General features: G+C 36.1%; 1 protein-coding gene across 3 annotated transcripts; it reads left to right on the top strand.

Moving 5' to 3' along the window:
* The first annotated feature begins 1,131 nt into the window (after window positions 1–1,131).
* On the top strand, window positions 1,132–20,515 carry LOC148875659 (Met-10+ like family protein). Of its 3 annotated transcripts, XM_088964983.1 has the most exons (9): window positions 1,132–2,150; window positions 3,538–3,633; window positions 9,426–9,545; window positions 9,649–9,815; window positions 11,847–11,917; window positions 15,623–15,765; window positions 16,582–16,693; window positions 19,913–20,025; window positions 20,127–20,515. In XM_088964983.1, exons 1-9 carry the CDS (start codon window positions 1,263–1,265, stop codon window positions 20,259–20,261), a joined length of 1,845 nt encoding a protein of 614 aa, XP_088821109.1. In that variant the 5' UTR covers window positions 1,132–1,262; the 3' UTR covers window positions 20,262–20,515. The 3 variants fall into 3 exon arrangements, with proteins under 3 accessions (XP_088821109.1, XP_088821110.1, XP_088821111.1); XM_088964984.1 differs by lacking the exon at window positions 3,538–3,633; XM_088964985.1 differs by lacking the exons at window positions 9,426–9,545; window positions 9,649–9,815 and having other exon boundaries at window positions 11,847–11,913.
* Window positions 20,516–23,574: the final 3,059 nt, after the last annotated feature.

The following is a 23,574-nucleotide window of genomic DNA, read 5'->3' as shown; positions in this document are numbered from 1 at the left end:
GGCCATGGAAGGCTACGTCCTAGAAGGCTACAGTTGCTATGAGTGACACCACCACTATCAGTTCACTTTTCTTCTTGGTCGTTGAAAACAATTTTTTTTTGGGTGAAGATTTAGTCTCTAAGTTTAGTGCTAACCCTTCAAATCATTTAGACCTAGTGCTATAGTTGCCCCAATGAGTTAGAAAAGCCATTGGAAATGGGAATGTGCTAAGACCGAGAGGTTGCACGGACTTGAAAATTTTTATGAGATGGGTTTAGTAGTGTCGAGGGTATTCGGAAATCTGAATTCGAATTCAACATAATCAAATCGAATTAAGATAATTTGAATATATAATCAGTCGAATTTGGATATCCTATTCTTACTGAATAGTTAATCGGATTCGAATTATATGTTCTGATTTGATTTGATAAATATCCAAATTCGATCAATTATTTAATTCTTATATATAATATATAAAATATTTTATATAATTTATATATAATAATTAAGTTATATAAATAATTTATATACTTTATATCAATAAAATATTTGTTTTATATATTTATTAATTATTTAAAATAATTAATTAATCAAATTTCAATTGAATCAAATATTTAAATATTTAATCGAATTCGAATTCGGATATTAGTTTTCAATATTTGTCGGATATCAAATCAAATTCGAATATTGCTTGGTCCAATTCGAATTCCATCCGTTTACACTCCTAAATGTGTTTTATTTTGAAAATTTGAGAAAAAGTGAAAGGCAAAAATGATATTTTATTTTTGTTTCTATTTAACTACAATGTCAATTGTCAAAAAACTTAAAATTAGTTAACCATAAAGATAGTTAAAGAAATTTACTCGCTCCGACCCCATTCATACTGTCTGCCAGGCCCAGACCCGATCCGTCGAACCTGCGCTGAAAAGATGGCCTCAACCTCAAGCCTGGGATGGGCAGCGATGTGTCAATAATGTGTTCAACAGTGCAAGTACGATGTATGGATGCATATATACTTTCGCTGAAACATGTTAAATTGAACCGTGCCAAGCCCAACCCGAAGTCCGAACTCAATTTTGGGCCGTGAAGCACGGGTTGGATCTGGCTTCGCTCCACTTCTGGTTCTGGTTTCATAAATGTTGTAGTCTTGTGGTTGTAGATACACTCCGGGGAGTTTTAGGAATTTGGTTCATTTTTCCCCGCAAACAATCCAACTAAATCCGTCACAGTTCATCGCCACTGGCCCGGCGCCGTGTGATTGGACCGTTACTTCCCGACTCGCCATGGTCACTAATCTGTTTTTTACATCACATTTAATTCCACTCTCCATTTCCTCTGCAAATCGTTTCTTAAGAAATCCTTCACTTTCAAAACCCCGTCTTTTCCCTCTCTTTTGCACCATTTCTTCAACCCTAGACTTGCCCCCAGAGCGAGAACCCCCATATGGACCCTCTCTTCACAAGGGCAGAAAAGCATGCCATCAACAGCCAGCAGGAAAGCAACAACGACAACACGGCACATCTCAATCTCCTGGAGAAAACTTCCAGGAAGACGATGCTGGAAGTGGAGAAGAAGAAAGTATAGTCGACAGGGAGAGCTTCTCTCGAGTTTTCGACATTGCCGCCCTTAGGGTCCCTGCAGAAGAATGCTTTTCGCTTGAGAACCGATTAAGAGGCCACCTCTTGAACTGGCCTCGCGTCCGGAACATCGCAAGGGTTCCTGGCGATGAAATGGAGGATGAATTCAAAAAGATTCTGCAAGAAAAAACTGAGGATGTTGAAGAAAGCTTCGCTGCATTGACCCGGCGTATCTATGGGAAAGCCGAAGGGGATGGCGAGCCTTTGAGCCCGGTTTTGTACAGGGACAGGCTTTCAAGGACGTTCAACTCCAGTGGCTTTATAAAATTTAGGAACCTTGCTAAGATTTCTAGACCAAGGAAGAAGAAAAAGATGGTGAGAGAAGAGGGAGAGGGCTTGGAGAGAGATAAGAGAATTAGGAAGAATGATTTTGTTGTGGTTGAAGTTGTCGAAGACAGAGATGAAGGTGAAGATATGAGTGGGTTGCTCGGAGATGATTTTAAAAGAGGCAGTTGGAGAGGTTCCACAAGGTTACTGCTGCTTGACGAGCGTTATGCCAATAAAGACGTGGAAGAGCTTCCCGAGGCCGTCAAGGTGGCTGTTCGAACACTGTGATGCTCTGTGAGTTATTTTCGTTTTTTTCTCGTTAGTATTTCCCCCAAAACTAACATATTGATCTGTATAACAAAGCTCCCTGGAGAGTTTAGGACAGTGATCTTTTTTGTTTTTTGGATCAGCAATTAGGATAGTGATTTATTTCCAATGCTGTTCCTTTTTAGCTGCCTGAAAATCAGAATGATAATGCCGACATGGTTAACCAGTGGAAGGAGCATATCTTTAGTTTTTTACGACTGTCTATATTTAGCTTTTCAATGGGAGAGGTAGGTTATTGAAAGTCCATCCCGTTTTCTTGGCTTGCACCACAAGCGCCATGTATGCGTGTATGTGTGTGTCTTTTTACCATTAACCCTTTTTGAGTTCTGGTTGGTGATTATGTAAGACCCTAAATTCATGTATTCCACAAACTGGAGATATTCCATAATTGAAGTGGGCCTTTTAGGTCATGTCACGTATTTTAAGGAAGCTGTCATAGTTCATGAGGCCAACAAATTCATTTTCTCAGTCGTCATATATGGGAATGATATGCTTTGGCCTTTGGGTAATAGGGGGATAATATGATATTTCTCTACAGGGAAAATCTATGATGTGGGAAAGACATGATATGGACTATGGAAAGAGTTTTGACCAATCAAAACCCACTCATGAATTCTGATAAATAACACCTGATTTGCTACCACGTTTATGATTCCAATTGATTGGTCAGATGTTTTTTGGATATCATATCTTTTCCATATCATAGTCGAACCCAATATGATATTGCTGGGTGCTTCTAAATGTGGCTTTGTTTTATCGATAGTTCCTTTGATGCTTGCAATATGGAATGCTGCCTCCTATGGATGCTGTGATTGACAGTTTAAACTCGCATATATCCGTTTTATTATTTTTCTGTCTATATGTTCTTTTCATTATCCAAATTAATAAAGTAAAAAAATGATAAACAGAATAAATAAATTTTCAACTACGAAGTCTTTATTTATTTTACAAGGATTAATTCTTTGCATTATAAGATATTCGTTTCTTGTGCAGGCTCCACCTAGTGTTCCAATTTCTTCATAGATATGGCTTGATCTACATCTTCCTTGAACAGTTTACATTACTATTTGAACCATATATTCTTGTTGTTCTTGCTTGATATGCTGTTATAAGATATCTGCCTGAAGATTTTACTTAAAACTTTTTCTCTTTACTGCTTTTTTCTCTATTAGGGTAAGGGGCAGGTTATGCTATTATTCTGTAATCATTATTGCTATTTCTATTGTGACATCAATTTGATCATGCTTTTCTTTTTTATTTTCAAATACATTGTCTACTTTTCCGATTGATTCTAACATTGTATGTAAAATTTAAATTGTTTCTTCAGGATGTGTTAAAAGTAGATAGTAGGCAAAGTGCATCAGCATGTGAGCTTGTGCAATGCAAGATGACCTTGTTTTATAATTATTGGCAAATGAATGAGGTATCTGACATTTCTGGTCCAGATCTGGTTATGTTTATTTTCAACTATTTTTATTCTCCATTTTTTTTTATCTTGATGACTTTTTGTACATAGTATCTATTATTGTATTTTCTAATACTGATAAGTATTATTCTGGACCACTGTAGCAGATTATTTATATTTATGAAGGAGGATGAACTTTCAAAGGAAACTTCTTATTGAAAGTTTGAAGCTCTCCCTACAAACTTGTTTTTCTGTTGAAGTTTTTCTATGTAGTGTACTGAGCTTTTACTTTAGTGTTGTGTATGGTGGCCATGACTGGGGGTGTTGCATGAGGGATGAATTTTCTAAATATTTCTTATGGCATTAAAGTAAATTTACTCAAAAGTGGGGGTGATGGGTGAGGGACAGGTTTCCTTTAGGTGTCAAAGTGTCTGGGTAACATTCACGATTCATCAATAATTGACATCAGTGTTTAAATTCATGATGTTACTAACAGAAATTTGATGGAAGAGAATAAGATAATTCTTGTAGTTGGCTAAATTAATGTAGTTGTTTTGAAATGATATAATGTGAGTACAAGATAGTGATGAAATTAACTGATAAAAAACTATGTTGAGATTTTTTCAGAGAAGGTAAAGCATGAATTAAGAGAAGTGCAAATTCCTTTGCGGATGCACTCGCAAAACAAGGGGTGGGAAGGGGCAGCCTTTTTTGTGCCATGTTGTAATTTTCTTTTTGTTCTCAGGGAGGGTTAAGAGATTTTACCCCTCCCATTGCTTCATTGTAACTGTTTCTTAATTTTTTAATGCAAGTTATGTTATCAATAAAAAATGGTAAAGTATGAATTGTATTAATTATCCAAAAATCCAAAAACAAGACTCTTGTACAATAGGTTGCTGTACACTGGGGATATACAAAAACTGTTCACTATACATTTAAGCAATCAGACCCTGACTATTTACAAAAAGATTTGTAAAGTCAAAATAAGTGTGTGCTCTTTCCTCTAAACATCATGTGACTTCCCAACCATGATATCATCTTCCCCATGATTCTGTTTGCTACTTCTGTAGTACTTATTTTATTTCAAAAAATCCTGGTATTTCTTTCTTTCCATAAACACCAAAAAACTGCAGCAGGTACCACTCCCCATGTTACCTTTCCTTGCTTACTCAGCCCTTTCAAGTGCAACTCTTTTAAGAATCTGCAAGTAAGGCAGGGAAGCAGCTCTTAATTGCAAAGCTATGATGAGATTAGAGCTGAGCAAAAAAAGCCCCTGTGACACACTTTCCATATATCATGCACCAAGAAGTGTCTATTCTCATATACAAAGTAGCAACAACTTAGCCACACATGGAAGAGTATGAAGAGTTTATCCTGTTGCCTCCATGAAAATGCAGTGAGAGATTGGCTCCTTAACACTGCTTCCTTGGTGGAGGAAAGATGAGTGAGTGGTAGAGTGAGATGGATAAGGTTTTTTGTTCAAGTTATTTGCAAGAAAGAAAAATAGGCTGGAGGAAAGATGAGTGGTAGAGCGAGATGATAGAACCAGAGTTTTTAATGACAAGGAGAGGGATCAGGCTTGTGTGTTGGAAAGTATTTTAAGTAGGGCCATAAGCTGGGTAAAGTCTTTGGACCTGTTCTCAGTTCTCACCCTTCTCATTATAAGGAGGAATTGGGAGCAAGTAGCCAAAAGTTCTGATGTTAGAAACAAACCTTTGGTGGAATGGAAGCCTCCTGATGCAGGTGTTGTTAAATTAATTTTTGATGGAAGCAGCTTGGGTATCTCGGGACCATCTGGAATTGGAGGAGTCTAGAAATGCTGAGGGCCAGATAGTAGCTCTATTTTCTGGTCCTATTGGGATGAGAGGTTCAGTTAATGAAGAAGTCCAAGCTGTACTACAAGGATCAGAAATTACAAAAGAGTTGGCAGTGGATCATTTAATGATTGAAGGTGACTCCAAATTGGTTATTGGATGGCTAAAAGAGCTGGAGATGGCAGCCTGGTCCTCTAGGGAGCTTTAGGAAGATTTAAGTGGCTAACATCAAATATCTCGGTCACAGTTCATTGGGAAAGAAGATCGTCAAATGGGCTGGCAGATTTTCTAGCCAAACAAGGGGTACATAGGAATCGGCTCTTTTGGGCTCATTTGTAAGCTTTATGATATAGTTTAGAGGCTGCACGTTGCGCCTCTTTGCAGGGAGTTGTATGATATGTACTGTGCTCTTTTAATTCTAATTAATAAAATTGCCTTTATCTATAAAACTGTTGTTTGCAAGAAAGAAAATAATCAGGGAAATATGCTAAATTGATAGAAATACCAGTAAGTTCAAAATGTTGCTAGCTTTGGGAAACATAGAATTGAAACTGTTTTAAGTTCTATATCACCTAATTATTGCCTAGGTGCTTTATATACAGTACAACAGTACTAATGATTTAGATGCCTACTGCGTAGGCAATTTAGGTACAGTACTGAAACTTTTGTTCTTTTCACACTTAAGCCACTACCCTTTGATGAATTATGGGACTGCGTATGTCTCAGTCCCATAATTATAGAGACATACATAAAGGTTTGACCTTGAGTCAAACCTGGATTCGATGGTACACTACAACCAAAACCATATGCTAATATAATACACAATATATATGATTTAAGTCCTTAAGTCCCCCCCCCCCCCCCCAAATCATCACCAACAAGATCAAATCAAAGAGCTTTATTAATGTGATAGAGACACCAGCATTCCAATCCCAACAATTTGGGGCAGGCTTCATGAATATTGTCAAGAACCATGTCTTCTTCAAACTTTAAGTCCATAAATAATTTGTTACCACTTCAGCCCACATTTTGTTTGGTCTTCCTCTTACTCTTTTCCACTTGCACCAAGACTCTCCTCACTGGTGCAGTCATTGATTGCTTATACACATCTTTTTCTTTTGAAAGATGAAAAAATATTTCATTAACTAAAAAAGAAAAGGAGGGGAAGAGAGGATCCCTCACAAAATTACAACTAGAATAGAACATACCAGAAGGATTTCAGATTACAAATCAATCATCCCAAATAACCCTATGCCATTGAGAACTACAAACAGAAAAACCCAAACCTGAAAAATCCATATATAGAGCAGCTAATTTAAAGAGACACGTCTCTCTCTCCAATTACAGCCTCAACTGGAGGCTCTCCAAATCATGAAAGATTCTCTGATTTCTCTCCAGCCAAAGCTGCCAGCAGCCAACTATAGGCACGAGATTCTACAAGATCGAACCCCTCCTACTGAAAAGCCTTTGATATTCAAGCTGCAACTAGCATGCTGAGATCCATGGGAACAGCCATTTGCACCCCAAACAGATGAATTAATGCAGGCAAACACCATAGGAGAACTTGCAATGGATTAACAAGTGGTTAACCGATTCTTCCCCCCACCCACCCACACACACAGGCTGCAAAAATTAACCAAGATCATTTCCTTTGATTGCAAGTGATTCATTGTTTGTGTTCCATCCAATGTCACAGACCATAATAAGAGCAGGGATTTCACACATCATGAAACCATCTAAGTTGACTTTCCCTCATCTTGTTGGAGTTTGACTTAGTCCCAAATCCTCTCTAATGTCTAATGACCTTATTTATAATTCTATCTTTTTCTAGTCTTACCGCTTAGCCATCTCAACATCCTCATCTCAGCTACAGTGCTATACTCATTTTTTAAACATGCTTATTTTGAACATAAAGTAAACATGTCTCTACATATTACAAAAAGACTTACAATATAGCCCCTGTGCCTGGTGCCTTCCTGAACTAGTAGATTTATCACCTGACAAATTATGGACCAAGAGAGGCTCGTGTCATGAACCAAAGGGGGACAAATCCAAGGGATCTGAAAGACAAAGCAGAAGAATTCCCACAGAAATGGAGCACTTCATGCAAAAAAAGAAAGAAATAATCCCTTATTAGATGGTCAATAATGAATAAATATTGAGAAAAAAAAACAGGTACATGAAACTTTTGACATGATGGGGAACTTACTATTTTTTTGATCGATAACTGTTAAATTCATTCATTTTAGAAGAAAAGGTACAAAAGAAAGTCGGTGAGAGACAAACCCTCTTATCTCTCCCCTTTAAATTTTAATAAAAAATTACATTGTGCCCAAAATAGTTGAATTCTCTCAACCCGTTGTTTGGCTAATGCAGCCTTTGAATTAGCAGTTCTTTTCACCCAAAGTATCCGCAGTTCCATGTCCTTTGTGATCCGTTTGAATTTTTTTCTTCTCATTATTGTATTTCCACATCCTACTTTCCTCATCAAGTAGCCAAGTCATTACCAGTTTGAAAGATAATTAGCTTTCTAACATTCATGATACTAGCCCTTTGCACCCCTTCCATAACTGCCATTACTTCCGCTCTTAGTGAATCACCCTCACCTGCTGGGATAACAGGTTGTTTATTGACATTTAGTCTGCCGCCTCCTTCTGTTTTCTAATAATGTCATCAGTGGAGATATGTGAGAAGCTTTCTAAGGATTTCAGCCAGTGATCCACTCTAATATTATTGATTCAATCAAAGCCTCTTTTATTCTTTCCTTTTCTCTAAAAATTATTGCATTTCTTTCTTCCCATACTGCCCAAATTATTGCCGCCCTAGCATGCCTCCACATAATTTTACCTATCTTCCTCGGCCAAGAACAGGAGGTTGGACCAAAGACACTTTGATATGAGCTGGAGGAGTTCACCTGCACTCAAATAAGGAGAAAAACCATTCCCGAATGCCAACAACAAATGGACAGGTAATGATGGGGAACTTACTTCCCTAGAAATCAGCTGAATTGGGTCATTGTTTACCCTTATGGTTCCTCTTTCAAGAGCAGAATCTAATTGAAAAACGTTTTTTGGTTCCTCTTTCTATCGACTTGATTGGATATACCCGAGTGTTGTTAGGCTTGTATTGGATATAGAACCATTTTGGTCACTACATCGTAGGTTGAATGGTTCAACTGTCTGATGTGACCATTCAACTTGCTCACATAAAAATGTGAGAAATAAAAAAAATATTATCAAGTATAAAATGGTTTTAGATTACCTTTTAAAGCTACTTTACATCAAAATGCACATAAAACACTTAATATTAGAGGCTATACCTCCTATTAACACGTGTATTTGGGGTATGTTTAATCAAGTCAACACTTCTAAGAGCTGGTCAACCACCATTATGACTGCTGGTTCCTGGTTTGAACGGTTTGCCATCCAGTCTGGCCTGAGCTTGACAACACTGATATACCTATAAATCCTTGGGCAAAGGGAGCTGAGAGTGCAAGGATGGAAATATGTAAAATTTCTATGGACCTTGTTCTGTCCCTTGCTAAAGTGAAAATTTTTCCTGTTGATTTTAGAAACTCCCTTGATGGGTTTGGATACTTCATATAAAATGATAACTTTTATGCAATAAGTTGTTCAAATTGATTACTCATAAAAAAAAAGTTGTTCAAATTGACAATTTGTCAGAATTTAACTTCATGATGGAATGGTAAGTTTGACCAAGAACTTTATGTTATGAAGGGTTACTTGTGAAATATTGTAAATTTTAAGTACTACATCCTCTGACAACCTATGATTTGATACACATGGAAGTGGGTTCTCATATCATTAATTGACATGTTGATCTTATAAATGCAATACCCTTTCACTAGTGCTGTTGGGATCTTCTAGTATGCACTAATTAGAAGTTATTATGTCTTAGCAATCTAAATCCTACTTCAATTCTTCCAAGTTCTAATTTATAGCAAGTTCTAACTTCTAAGTTTTATAAATCTTCCAGATTTTGGAGGCTTTGCTACCAAAAGGTATGATTGTTCCAACTGCTTTTGAAGCAGTAGGACATATTGTACACTTGAACCTGAGAGATGACCATCTACCTTACAAGAAACTTATTGCACAGGTGCTTAATCCTAGCATTATTACTTAATGGAGGGAATATGCATGCCAAGCTTTGCAAATAAGTTATCTAGTATTGCAAACGTCTAACATTTTCCCCATTTCAGGTAGTATTGGATAAAAACAAACCAAAAATTCAAACTGTTGTCAACAAGGTTGATGCCATTCACAATGACTATAGGACGATGCAACTTGAGGTTCTGGCAGGCAATCATTCCCTTGTAACTACTGTAATTGAGAACGGAATTCGTTTTCATGTTGATTTAGCGACAGTGTATGCCCTTGAACCCGTATTTTTGCCTGATTGAAATTCGTTTTGATGTTGCCAGCTTGAAGTTCTGGCAGGCAATTATTTGTTTTAGTCTGGCTGCAGGGCTCCTGGTTCATAGTCTAATTCAATGCCTTATGTTGTTTAGTTTTCCTTGTTAATAATGATAAAGAGGCTTTTATGAGAACCTGATGGGCACCCCTGCTAATTATAAAGATCTAAGAGAAGGATGTCTATAACATTTGTAGTACCACCAGTAACACGTTGAACAGAAACAAAAGATGTACAATAGCTTCTCAGTTGTTCAAGTAAGCCCTTGAGCTAGATGCAAATTGCAACCTATCTACTTCACCTCTGCCTAGAGAACCATTTATGACATTAGCTGATTTGTGTATCCACCTGAATGAGGGTGGTGGTTAATGCGTTAGCTTCTCTAAGGGAGAATCTTAGGGTCCAAGGACTAGAAACATTTTAGAGTTCACCACCCAATCACAACCTTGCAGTTTTTACTACTGAACTAAACCTTGTATAACTCTCAACATGCTATTACTTAATTAAACCTGTTTAAGGTGGCAGCTAATGCCTTGGCTGTTGTAGTCAATTTTAGTATTTGTTTTGTTTTTTTATTCCTAAACTTGTTTGTTATAACTCAATTTAATCTTAAACCAACTATTTGGGATAAGTGAATGAGTTTTTCCCCACATGTCCATTTTATCTAGGCTCACAACCTCATATCCTCAGTTAAACCATAGCTCTTGAAGTTTTCTCTACAGTTCCACCCTTTTCTTTTGTTGCCTTTTCTGTCTAACCCTTCAATTTGCACCAAATGACCCATTGCTTCTGATGTGGCCATTGCTCTTCAGTGCACATAATTTGATAGCCATAATTATGTATGTAAATAAATGGTTATAAAAATGTAAAATTGTAATGTTTTTGCTCTATTTCCACAGCTCCTTGTTGAACATGTTTTTGCTCTATTTCAATGATATTATCCTTTACCCGTTTAAAAAAAAAGTGAAATTGTACGGCATTCTTGATAATTGACCCTCAATTGATCTCTTATTTTTTTTTGTACATTTATCTTTCAAATCAACATTCATAAAATATTCTATTATTTTACAAAATTATAGAAGTTTATAATAGGAGTTTAGATATTTTATTACTGATCACATAGCTTCAGTATATGTAGTTTTCTGTTACTGTCATTCTAATATATATATATTTTTATGTGTTTAGTTTACATACAAACTCAAACACATTGATTTGGAGACTAGATCAGACTGGATGGTTGAACTATTTGGATGGTCTTTCCCTTTTTTTGTTTTTTTGTTTTTAACTTGATCCCTTAACTTTAATTCTATAAAAAATGACTGACTTAAGAGCGCTTCATAGTTCAGGAAATTGGACCCTTTATTTTGACATATATAGACACTCATTTGCTTTGTAAAAGTTGGAATTTATTTTTCTTGCTGTTGTTATATTTTTCTTGATTTATCATTTTCCTGAAATTGGACCATTTTCTTTTTACATATATACACACATTTTTCTTTGTGGATTTTTTTTTGATTGGTAACAGTGAAATACCTTTATTAATTTGATATAAAGTAATTACAATGGTTAAGTGCCTTGCACCCCTTTTGGGTTGTTAACCTCATTGGAGTGGAGAGATTTGACCAACCTTAGGCCATACAGCACAGCCTATAACTCTGCCTTAATGGAATCACCTACCCAATAAAGCCTGAATAGAGTGCCAAGATATTTCCTTCCCCATTTCTGAAATCTCCTACTACAGAGGGCCCTGGGTTTTAATTCTTGCTATTGATGGGGGAGACCCACTATCATCCAATTTCTATCCTGTTATTTTTTTCTTTGGTTGGTTACGTGTGTCTAGACTTGCTATTCCTGAGATGTGGACCATGGTATCTTGCTTTTAATTTGTAAAACTACTCATACAACATATCCTTAAGGACTGAAGAATGAACAATTATAGGTTCTGCATGCATGATGACAAAGATCCACTTGTTGCTTCTTATGCAGATACTGGAATTCAAGGCTAGCAACAGAAAGACAAAGGCTTATCAGCTTCTTTACAGCAAAAGATGTTGTATGTATGTTTTTTGTCTTTCCTCAATAAAATTGCATGATATAGATTGCTTAAGTTTATGGCTCCAGAGCTGAAACATTCCTTGAAAGTTGAAACCATATCATAATTGCAACAACCATCATAACAAGTGTGTATGTGCATTTTTTCTTCAAGTGTTTCTGAATGAAATTCAAGAAAGAAGTTATCTAATTCCTAAAACTTTCTACTTTCCTTTTTTGTTTCATTTCCATTTCCATCTCCAATACTTATTTAATCTTTGTAACTATCCTCTATTTTTCTTTTTATTCTAAGTATCTTAATTAAACCTTATTATTTGGATATGGTAACCCTTGAAACCAGAACAAAATGTCAAAATTCTGAAAATCTTGATGAAATTTAAAACCATGAATTTTCTTATGTATCAATATCTTAAGATCTATCTTTCATGTTGCAACTTGCTCCAGAAGCTCCTTCTAGGATCCTGGGGATATCTTAATGTAATATTTATTGCTAACTTTGTTACTTTAAAGGACAAAATTAAACCAAGTTCTGGGTCAAATATGGAGAACACTGGGTGGAATTGGCACCGCAGCTTTGTTTTAGTCCTTTTCCAAGTATCCTTTGGTTTAGTGTCATTTAAATACTTCATGGTTTGAAACAGAATCATTGGTATACCCAATATATTCCTAAAAATATTGCCATAATCCTTGAATGCTAGTTGGTCATCGTGCTCCATTTAGAGCTGTAAAACAGGCCATGCTGGGTCAGCCTGTGGGCCGTGCCTCCCTCCTCTGGGATATTTTGGGGGGTTGGCCCAGCACGGCCCACGGCTTGAGCCCGCGCAGGCTGCAGGCTGTGCCATGGGTTTGGGTTGGGCCAAACCGAGCTAGAAAGGCCTAAACTATTTTTTTTGACATTTTGATTTTTTTTTTAATTTTTTGCTAAGTAAAACTAAAATACATTGAAAAAAATAAAAAACATATAACAAAGAAATGAAAAATACTTACCAAAATACAAAATGGACAACAAATTGAAAAAATAGGAATTTTATTTTATTTAAAATATAAAAAAGTTACAAATTGAAAATAAAAAATTACATTGTTGAAAAAATAACAAATAATTTAAATAAAATTGAAAAAACTACTCCATCTCCTTGACTTCAAGTCTTCAATCATCTGCTTCATCAGGTGTAGTAGTGTCATACCCTTCTTTGTCGTGTAATTTATCCTCAACATCCAACAAATCTTTAAAGTAGATGTCTTTTTCTTGTTTCTCATGGAAGAGCAAATGTTTGCCCAAGTGGCCAGTATCACCCTTGCTACTGAAGTTAAAGTCAATCCTACATTTTAGGTAAATGACTCTTTTTCCCTTCCCCTCAACCTCCTTTATTTTAAATACTTTCCAAATCGGGCTAGTGAACTTACTATTGGGGAATTAGTTTTGAGAGGAGGAGCCGACCATTTTTTTAATTCTAAAAAAATAAAAATGAATTTAATTGCACTTACACGATCGGATGGCTGGATTACCGGTTCAGAATCTCAATTTAATTGCTAAGTGTATGACATTGACAATATGAGATGAGAGACTGAGAGAGTATGGGATAATGAGAATAAAGAATTGAGAAGAGAATTCAGAAATGCTGAATTGGTATGATGAGATGGTGGATGATAGGGGCTATTTATAGGAATTGAAAAAAAATCAATTGCACAAAATGCCCTAAAAACTAGCCATTTTTTAATTGTTGGGAGGGGTATTTTGGTTATTATAAAGTCATTTATCATTTTACTCAAATGCCCTGAAGTCCCAAACTAGATGTTATATTTATGGGTGAGCATTATTTGGTTAAAACCAAAATACCGAATCGAAAATTTCAGTTTCGGTTTTTGGGTAATTCGGTTCGGTTAATTCGGTTTTTAGGAATTTTGATTTTCGGTTTCAGTTTTCATAGTTAGATATTCGGTTAACCAAAAAAACCGAATTAACTGAAATTCATTATATAATATGTAATATATAATATACAATATACAACATTTAATATATAATATTCTATATATTCTATATATTAATATATTATATATAATGTATTATAATGAAATTCAATTTCACAATATATATTATAATAATATATATTATAGGTTATGATATATAATATTATATATATTAATTAAAATCGGTTTTAACCGAAATAATCGAAAATCGAACCGAAAATTTTGGTTTCAGTTATTTCAGTTTTCTTGTAATTTGGTTTTGGTTTTCATTTCTTTATTTCGGTTTATTCGGTGTTTTAACTGAATAAAAACCCCCTAAAAAAGCTGAAACTAGCCATTTGGGGGTCCGCCAAGGGCTCCAACGGCTAGTTCCTCAGGCGGGCCACATTCAGCCTGTTGTGACTGTGTGTGCTGTGCCGGCCTGGCATGGCCAACACGGTCATGCCGTGCCTGGCACGGTCTGTGTGCCATCATGCCGGGACGCAGGTGGCACGGCCTGATTCACAGCTCTAGCTCCATTAGTGTCCCCCTTTATTTGGTATGATTTAGGTGAATTGGTACACAGTCAGGTTTTGGAAGAGCACTGGTGAGGTGATTGATCATTTTGTGAAAAGCTTCCTCATCTTTATGGTCCAACTTCCTGAATGAATGCTCATAATGTGGTGATATCTTAGTGGGAAAGCCAAGGTTTGGGTTTGCTGTGTGTTTGACTTAACTAGATGACCTGACTTGACCACTCTCAATCACTAACCCCTGCCCTGTGAATTAGAGCAAACTCAACAGTGACAGGACACAGAATGGCGGAAGCTGCTTTATAGTCATTTTAGCTTGTCTATAATCTTAATATCATTTGGAAACCATTAATCCATTAACTATATCTTTTTTTTTTTTGATGAATAAGAAGATTTTATTACAGAAAGAAGAGAAAAAGTTACAATTGTTTAGGGAGAGGCATGAGCTGCAACCTCTCCCAACAGACTAAAAAGGAAACAAATTACAACTGTGCCCAATACAATTGTTCCCTAGTTGCCCCTTGCTTGACTAAGCTGTCAACCAATCCATTAATTATATCTTCTTGCACTGTGAATCAGCAGAAGACATTTGTAAGTAATTACTTTGAGCTTTGAGTTCTTCCTTTTAATATCACTGCTTGGTTGTTATGGGCTTTAGATGTTTGCGTTTGTGTGGGAGGTTTGGACAGTCATTGGGAGGATTCCTTAGTGCAATTTTGTGTGGTATTTGGGATGGGATGATTACACAAATTTTTAAAAACAAATGTTTTGAAGGAATTAAGAATTTGTTGCTCATTCCTTCCTTCACTTCATCAGTTTACATCTTGATGGAAGCTCATTAGGCAATTTGGGCTCTTCAAGGAATTTCTTTTTTTTTTTTTGGGGGGGGGGTGATATGACTTATTGGTGTCCTAGTTGCGTTGCTCCTCACCTTCCAAAACGTAATCATGTCACCTCTTTATTTAATTCATAATTTCTGTAAGTTTGTTTTCATGTGGCATTTTTCATGGGCATATGAACTAAAGTTTTTTCATTAAATGCATATGCATATTGCATAGATTTGTAAGTGTCATCCTTGAGAAGAACCCAAGTCTTCCTATTTCTCCTCCCCCCTTCTTCCCTGTTTTATCTTGTTTTACAATTTCAAACTAAACATTTATTACCTTCTCTACTTTTATTTCCTCAATTTTGGATGCTTTTCAGTGATATTTTTTCTCTTGTAACAAACAGGTGATGTGTTCTCTGGGGTTGGTCCGATAGCTATATCTGCAGCAAAGAAAGTAAAGCGTGTATATGCTAATGATTTAAACCCTTCAGCAGTTGAATATCTTGAAAGAAATAGTGTCCTCAACAAACTTGAGAGAAAAATTGAGGTTTGAACTGTGCCTTGCCAAAGAATAATTTTATTGAGTCCGATGATGGTCAGTCATTCCATATGTATTCAGTGAGCAACCAAAGTACTTGAATTTCCCCCTTGCTTTTGCCATGAAGACCTTAAGATTCTGTTATAGTAAGTGTAAAATTAATGTTATGTTTCTTAAATACACTCTTAAGTTCCATGTGGATGATGTGTACGGCAGTTTCTGAGCCTTTCTGCTTCATGACTGTGTCATCCATTAAGGGTTGCTGGCAACATTTAAATCTTGGTGATGGAAATGTTGACAACCCAAGAATAGGAAAGTCAGAGCTATTTGAGATATCATATATAATACTGTAAACATTATGGAAATGTTGGGAACTTTGTGAAATATGGAAATATTTAATGATATTTTAATAAACGATAAGGAAGCATAAATGCATACTTCCTAAATTATGCTGTTACTATAAAGTACCTTTTAAAAGTAAGGAATGTAAAATATAAATAGATGAAAGTATATGCTATTAGAGTTTCCTGTATTCTTTGAAAATCAAACTTATAATTTCATATTAAAATCCAATCACATATTTTGGCAATAATCACATTAATCCATAGTGCTAAATTAAATTAAGACATGCAAAATTATTTGTATCACAAAATTATTTGATGTCCCAGTGGAAATACTAATGCTACATTTAATGAAATGTTATTTGTTACCTTTATGAATATACTCTTTTAATGAAATGTTAATTTTAATAAGCATAGTTATTTATTCAATGAGTTGACTCCTCACACTTGGTTTGCTGATACTTTTCTGTTTCTCACTTCTCAGGTATTTAATATGGATGGTAGAAGGTTCATCACTTCTATTTTTACAAGTAATAAGGTTGAATCTATCACACAAGTGGTTATGAATTTGCCAAATGATGCTGCAGAGTATCTAGGTTTGTATAGTTCCAACTCTATTTCGATGTCAAAATTTTCTGTTATAGCTTTTTGTTTACATATCACATGTTTTCATTGATGTTTTAAAAACAAAGTTGTCTCTATACAGAAAATTGCCTAGGCGGTAGGGATGCAAATCAGGTACCTGATTTGATGCACTCCTGCATCAGGCCATTCAAATTCTAATGAATATTAAACCCATCCTTGCCAAAGTTGCACCTCTAGGTCCTCTACTGGTGGTGGTTTGGTGGTTCAACCAAGTAATTAGCTCAGATGGTCAAAACTAGGGGGGGGGGTGCAAATGGACCGGATCATGTTCTGACCCGAATTTGAATCTGATCCTATTTTGCCGGATTTGGATACCCTATTGGATCTTCGAATCAAAGCGGATCACCCCCTATCTGATCCTTATAAATATGTTTTATTGCATTTGTTAATTTTTATATTATTTATTTTTTATAAAAAGACGTATATATATGTATATGACAAAAATAATTGAAAAAAATAAAAGTGCTTGTATTTTTTTGTTTTTTTTATATAGAATGTTATGTTTTTCCCTTTTAATAATATATTATTTATAAATATGTTTTTATTGCATTTGTTAAATTTTTATATTATTTAATTTTTTATTCAAAGACATATATATATATATATATATATATATATATGATAAAAATAGTTGAAGAAAATAAAATGCTTGTACTTTTTGTTTTCTTTATATAGACTGTTATGTTTTTTCCCTTTTAATAATTTGTTAAATTGTACAGAAATTAAATTGGATCAGATGAGATTCGGATACCTCTTATCCTTAATGGATTCAAATTGAATTTACCTTTGTGAGATCTGATTTCGGATAGGAGCAGATATAAGATTTATATTATCGGATTGGATTCAGATATACCCTGATTCAAATCCGATCCAATCCATTCGCATTCCTACTCAAAACTATAAAACACCGAGGACATTTTGTTTCTGTTTTCACCGTTTCAATCCCCGGGGCAATGATGGATTGAAAATGCTAGTTCCCATTGATTTTAAGAGGTTATTTTTAACTTGGTCATGTGACTAATTGTATGTTTTGATGATTTGATTACTGCATGTCTGTATTATTAGAACTCATAAAATTATAACTATTGACTTTTTCAAAATAATGGGAAATCTGTGGAATGAGGTGTAAGGGTCACATCTTACATGCAGGACAGGAAGAAGAAAGTCCTATTGTGCATGTGGTGGGTATAAACAGGGAACTTAAATATATCATTTATTAGAGGAAGTAATTCAGATGTCAAACAAAGAGAAAGGGAAGAAAAATTGCACCTCTATGGAAAACAGATAGAAAATAGAGGTTAAAAAGAAGACCACACTATGAGATGTGAATTGATAACAAACTAGTCATCTCTTCACTTTGCCTGCAGGTAAGCTGAACTTTCAATTTCAAACTCTATTTATAGATTCATATACAGGCTTGGATCTTCCTTTACAGACTTCAATTTGGATTAGGAAATTGATCCAAAACTCCCAACTGCTTCAAAACTACAACAAACCCATAGATAACTGTTAAGGACATGAATTCTTAAACATACTAAAATTAAACAAGCCAAAGATAATTCTAAGAATTATCAAAAGATTTAGAAAGATCCAACTCCTGTCATGGACTAAACTCTATTGGTAAAACAGCCATGACTTTCTCAAAACATGTTGGATCTGCAGTACTTGGTCTCGTTAGATTGAAAACATGATAACCTATCTGGTTACACAAAAATCATGCAGAGTGGACAAGTTTTTGTCCCTGAAGATAAGCTGAAAAAAAGTGGCGTAATTGCCTATTCAACCTTTCAGAATTACAAAAACTCTTTTGCTGTAACTATTGAAACTAATTCGATTCTTTAAGATGATTCCCAAGACAAATGTGAAAACAATCTGCAATAAATTCATGTTAACAAAAAATAAATCATTTAAAAATAATGAAATTGCCATTGGTGCAGCAATAAGAAAATTGAATTCTTTCTCCATGGGTTCTTTGTTTGCTTCCATGTTTACATCACTCTTCTATTTAACAAAATTTATAGGCAGAAAGAAACATTCCATGAGATTCCTAAGCATTCAGATAATAATTACAAGATTCTAGGAATTGTGACAACCTTACATGCAATACATGTAAATTACTTTTTAATAGTTATAAACATTTCCAATTAGAGGGTTGCTATTCATCTGCCATGTTGCTTGAAAGGTTGTAACTTAATTTTCTTTGCTGGATTATACTATTATGGTGTAGCTATTGCTTTTTTCTCCAGCAGGTTTTTTTGATCAATTGTATGCAGTACAAAGTTAGCTTTACATTTTAAGGCATAATGTCATAGACCAACTAGTCCTTCTTAGCAAAGAAATTTGTACTGAATAATAAATGGAAATTTGTTTAATGAACAGTGCTGTGTCATAAAGCATAATAGCATATACTATCTTAGTTCATGACTGTCATTATGTGAAAGATGTTAATCAATTATGATTGCATTCCATTGTCTTGCTTAGTTGCATGCTTGTTCGGTATAAAAAAATCATCATTTGGACGGTCCACTTTTATTAGGTATATTTGATTGAATTGGCAGTATGAAAAAGAAAAAGTTGGATCTAAGAATGGGCCACAATGCTGCATGGTGTATCCTGTACCTTTGGCATACTTATTGATCTGAATTATGGACTGCATTGTGCATGGAAGATTTGAATTGAAAATGAATGGATATAGACCACGCACTTGGTTATTTTAAATGTTGTTGTGTAGTAAAAAATCAATGTCGTAGAATATAGAGAATCCATTTACTGGATGGTCAGGATCATCTTATTAAATTGATTAAAAAAAGTCCAGGTGGCCTATCACCTAGATATTCCACAACTCGGTTGTCCCACGAATATTGCTTGGACCAATTATTTTGTTTATATTTTTTTGAAGTGCACTTGCATGATTTCATTTATCTCGGATCAGAAATGTCAGAAGTTCAGGTCCCATTACATAACCATTTCTTATAACATGATAATACAAACTGCAACCTCAGCTGCTCAACTGCTCAAGCAACCGAGTAATTGGACATTTTGACGTGCAGGGACATGGTCCCTCTGTTCAAAACCTAGGATTCATGTTATTGTGGAACTTCTTTTCAAACAAGAGCTATATGTCCCCCTTTGTTTTCTATATGCTTGATATTTCCTTTCAATGGTAGCAGATGCATTCAGGGGCATATTTAGAAGACGGTCTAAGGACAAAGAATCCGCCTTACCAATGATTCACGTTTATGGATTCTCCAAAGCTCAAGATCCTGAATTTGACTTCGACGAGGTTTGCATCTGACGTATTTTAGAAGGATAAGCCGTCCAATTTTCCTTCTTTCTTCGTTTTATGGTTGGTTAGTTATTTGTTTTATTTTATGATTACTGCAGCGGATAAAAGCTGCACTTTTGGAGGAAGCTGTTGAGGCTGAAATGCATAGGGTTCGGCTTGTTGCACCTGGAAAATGGATGCTTTGTGCATCCTTTATCCTTCCAGAGAGAGTGGCATTTGCAAAAGAATGTTGAATACTCAAACAAAACCAGGGTTGGTGGAGGTTGAGGGTGATATGAATTATGGGGAAATATAGTGAGGGTTGGAATTGTGGTTCAAACAAGTTTTATCCTACTTTTTTTCATAGTTGTATCCTATTAATATTATCTTCCCTTTTAGATGATTGTGCTGTGCTGTGTGTTGTGTGTATTAGTGGAAAGCTCATTATACAGGATTTGCATGCCACATAACAAGAGCTTTGCTTCATAGAATTATAAATTTTCTGTCACACTAGTTTGGGATGACCTGAATAGGAATTTTGGACGTATTAAAAAAAGATGTGGGCATTCATGTTTAAATAGAGAAACCTGTACATGGGAGATGGGATACCTCATACCTAGGAAAATAAATTTTCCCTGATCTTTACATAAATCTGAAAAAAGATGAGTTTCTTGGTCAATGGGAACCAAAATCCCATTGATCAACTTTTCCCCTCTCAAAATCCAAAAAAAGAATGGTCCCTCAATGTAAAATGGACAGAAACATTCAGACTGGAAATCTTTGGGCTATGTGTTCATGTATTTTAAGGATTTTTGTTTTCCTTGCAAATCTCATCTCTCTCTCCTAGGTGGTATTTAGCAATTGGTAAGGGCTTAAGTTAGAGGCCTGATATAGACGTTATTCCAATTTTAGTTAGGGTGACAAATAAACCCCCGGAGGAACCTCGATATACTAGAATTGTCAAATACAATTGCTGGGTAACCACTTAACCCCTAGTTCCTACACCTAGAGTAATGTTGAAAGCTCATTTTTCAAATGGGAAACTTTTCAGTTGAGCAGTGAGCAAACGCCACCTTAATGGTGCCACCCGCCGTCACCTTGCCTGTAATCGGATGCTGAAAATCACTCATTAATTTATAGATGGACTCCCCATTCTCACCGTAATTAACGGGTTTTGAGAACTGTGTGAAGTATAAGTCCATTATATACTTGGGTTTAATCTAAGGTTTAGGGTGGGAGTGAGGGGACCATAATCCATAAACAACATGTTAAACTTCTTATGTGGTGAAATCGGTATTACAACAGTCAACAGTAGAGTATTATTAGTGGTGGAGGCTGGAGCATAATAAAGTTGGCACCACTAAATTAGAACTATCAACTTAAGAAACTGTAGGGATTCCACGTAGGGGTGAAAAAGGACATTGCTTCTCACGCTATCAATGAAAGCCTTGTAATCATTTTCCCCTTCGGAGTAGGTACCCTATGTTCTTATAAATAGAAAGAAATGGCCAAATGGGGGCCCACCCAAACCCATAGTTTCTTTTTTGAGAGGTTTGGCGTATCTGAGTTCAGATCCAAATCATCTCTCTCAGTCTCTCTCTCTCGGTGGTCCCTCTCCCTCTCCCTCTCTAGTAGTCTCTACTTTATCTTCAGTTCCCATCATCATGAAAAGGGGGAGACATGAGCATTGAAAATGGAGGAAAGTGGGGGTGGTGTGTTGTTTCAATTGTACCAATTTGCCCCAAAATGGTTATACTTCTACACAAGTCGTATAAAGCCAGGACCAGCAGTTGCCCTAACTTCTCCCTTTCTTTTGGCAATCTCTAGGTAAACCGCGGGGACGGGGGCGGCCCTAACTCAATAACTCCTACTCCTAATAAGTCCTAACAACAACTCACACCCCTCCCTCCCCTGAACCCTGAATTCCTGATTCAATCCTCACTCCTCCCTATCTCACTTTTACTTAAATTGACCAGGACGCCCGTCTGTTAGTCACTTCAGCCAGTGTGACATATATAGGGTCATTTTGGTCAAGTTAAGTTATGTTTCCGTCTCTTACCAAACAAAGCAGGGAATGCAGAAGGGGCATATTCATAATATGAGCCATTACCGAGGGCAAATCTGTAACTTCAACTGGGAACAAGGATCTTCTGGTTCTTGGGGCTGGGGCGCTGGGCAGAGGAGGGACTCAGAAGCACACATACAGACAGAGACAATGCGGGTCGGATAGCAGGTTGTTCTCAAACACGTGTGAGATGGGCCCCACAGATCCACGGTACAGGGGGGCATTTGCATTGCATTGGGTGAGCAGTCCCGTACGCTGCCCAATCATTCCAAGCAGAGCGAGATCTGCTTCCCAGAAACCCAGAATCCACCATGTCTGTCCATAACCAGCATAAAAAACATAGCAGCAACCATCTCCTTACACGTGTCATCTGCTCGATCCATCTTGACGCAATCGATAACGCCTTTGCGATTCCTCCACGTCGTTTTTCTCAGCCGCCACAATCCGTACCCGAAATCATCGCCCCTCTCCTCCTCCTCCTCCTCCTCCTCCTCTCACTTAACTTCCTCGTACGACACAGATTCCCGCTTCATCTCATCTCCTGCTGGTCCCCACATCCACGTCAGACGACTGAAACTACGCGCGTCCTCTGATGCCACCTGGGGACCACAGCAAGGTTCCCATCAGTGCAACAAAACCTATCAATCCGGATTCTCCTCCGAAAACGATGCACCTCCAGGATATGAATTTGCGGAGCCCCGATTTTTTTCTTTTTCTGTCCGAAATCTATAGAAGATAAACAACGTAAAAGGCATGTGGCCCCACTTGTCCACCTGGGTACTTGCTTTTTATTAAAGAATCTCGCGGTCTTGTGTGTCCCCCAACAGCGAGAGAGATCGAGAGAGGGAGAGAGAGAGAGAGGTGGATATCCACGCTTTTAATATCTTACCAAACCGGATCGAAACGTGTTGGGTTGATCACGCGTATTGAACTTCCACACCTCAATCCCTCATCCTTCTTTGTCAAAATTTGTCTCTGTTTTCCTTAATAGATGTAATTACTTTTGCTATTATTTATTTATTTGCAATGCTTTTTCTTTTCCTTGCGTGCAAGTTGCAGCGGGTAAGCAAAATACATTGTTAATTAGCATCTTCATATTTTCTTTATTTTTTCCCTTTCAGTTAATTAATTCAAATATAAAAACTTGAAAAAATAAAAATTTAAGACAAACTAAGAGGAGTGAGGATTTATTTGGACAAAATTTTGCTTTTGACAGAGCTGTGAAAAATAAAATCAAGCAAAAAGTGTTTTCCCGAGCTTGCTAAGAACTGTTTTTGAAAACATTATAGTTTGGTGGTACTTTTGAAAGTACTTTTCATACTCTCAAAAGTACGAATGTACAAAAAAATATCAGAACATGTTTATCTAGGCGTTTTTTACTTTTAAAAAGCATGAAATCAAGATACAAAAATTATGAAAAACACGAAACCAGTTTTTGATACTTTGTACTTTTTGGTCATTTGACATATTTTATAGCTTATATTTTTTGAAACATGTGCATC

This window comes from Nelumbo lutea, chromosome 1, assembly GCF_056320005.1.
Source record: "Nelumbo lutea isolate HS-2025 chromosome 1, American lotus-T2T, whole genome shotgun sequence".
Taxonomy (NCBI): domain Eukaryota; kingdom Viridiplantae; phylum Streptophyta; class Magnoliopsida; order Proteales; family Nelumbonaceae; genus Nelumbo; species Nelumbo lutea.
Note: the sequence above shows the minus strand (reverse complement) of the source record. Positions and strands in the feature narration are given on the sequence as shown.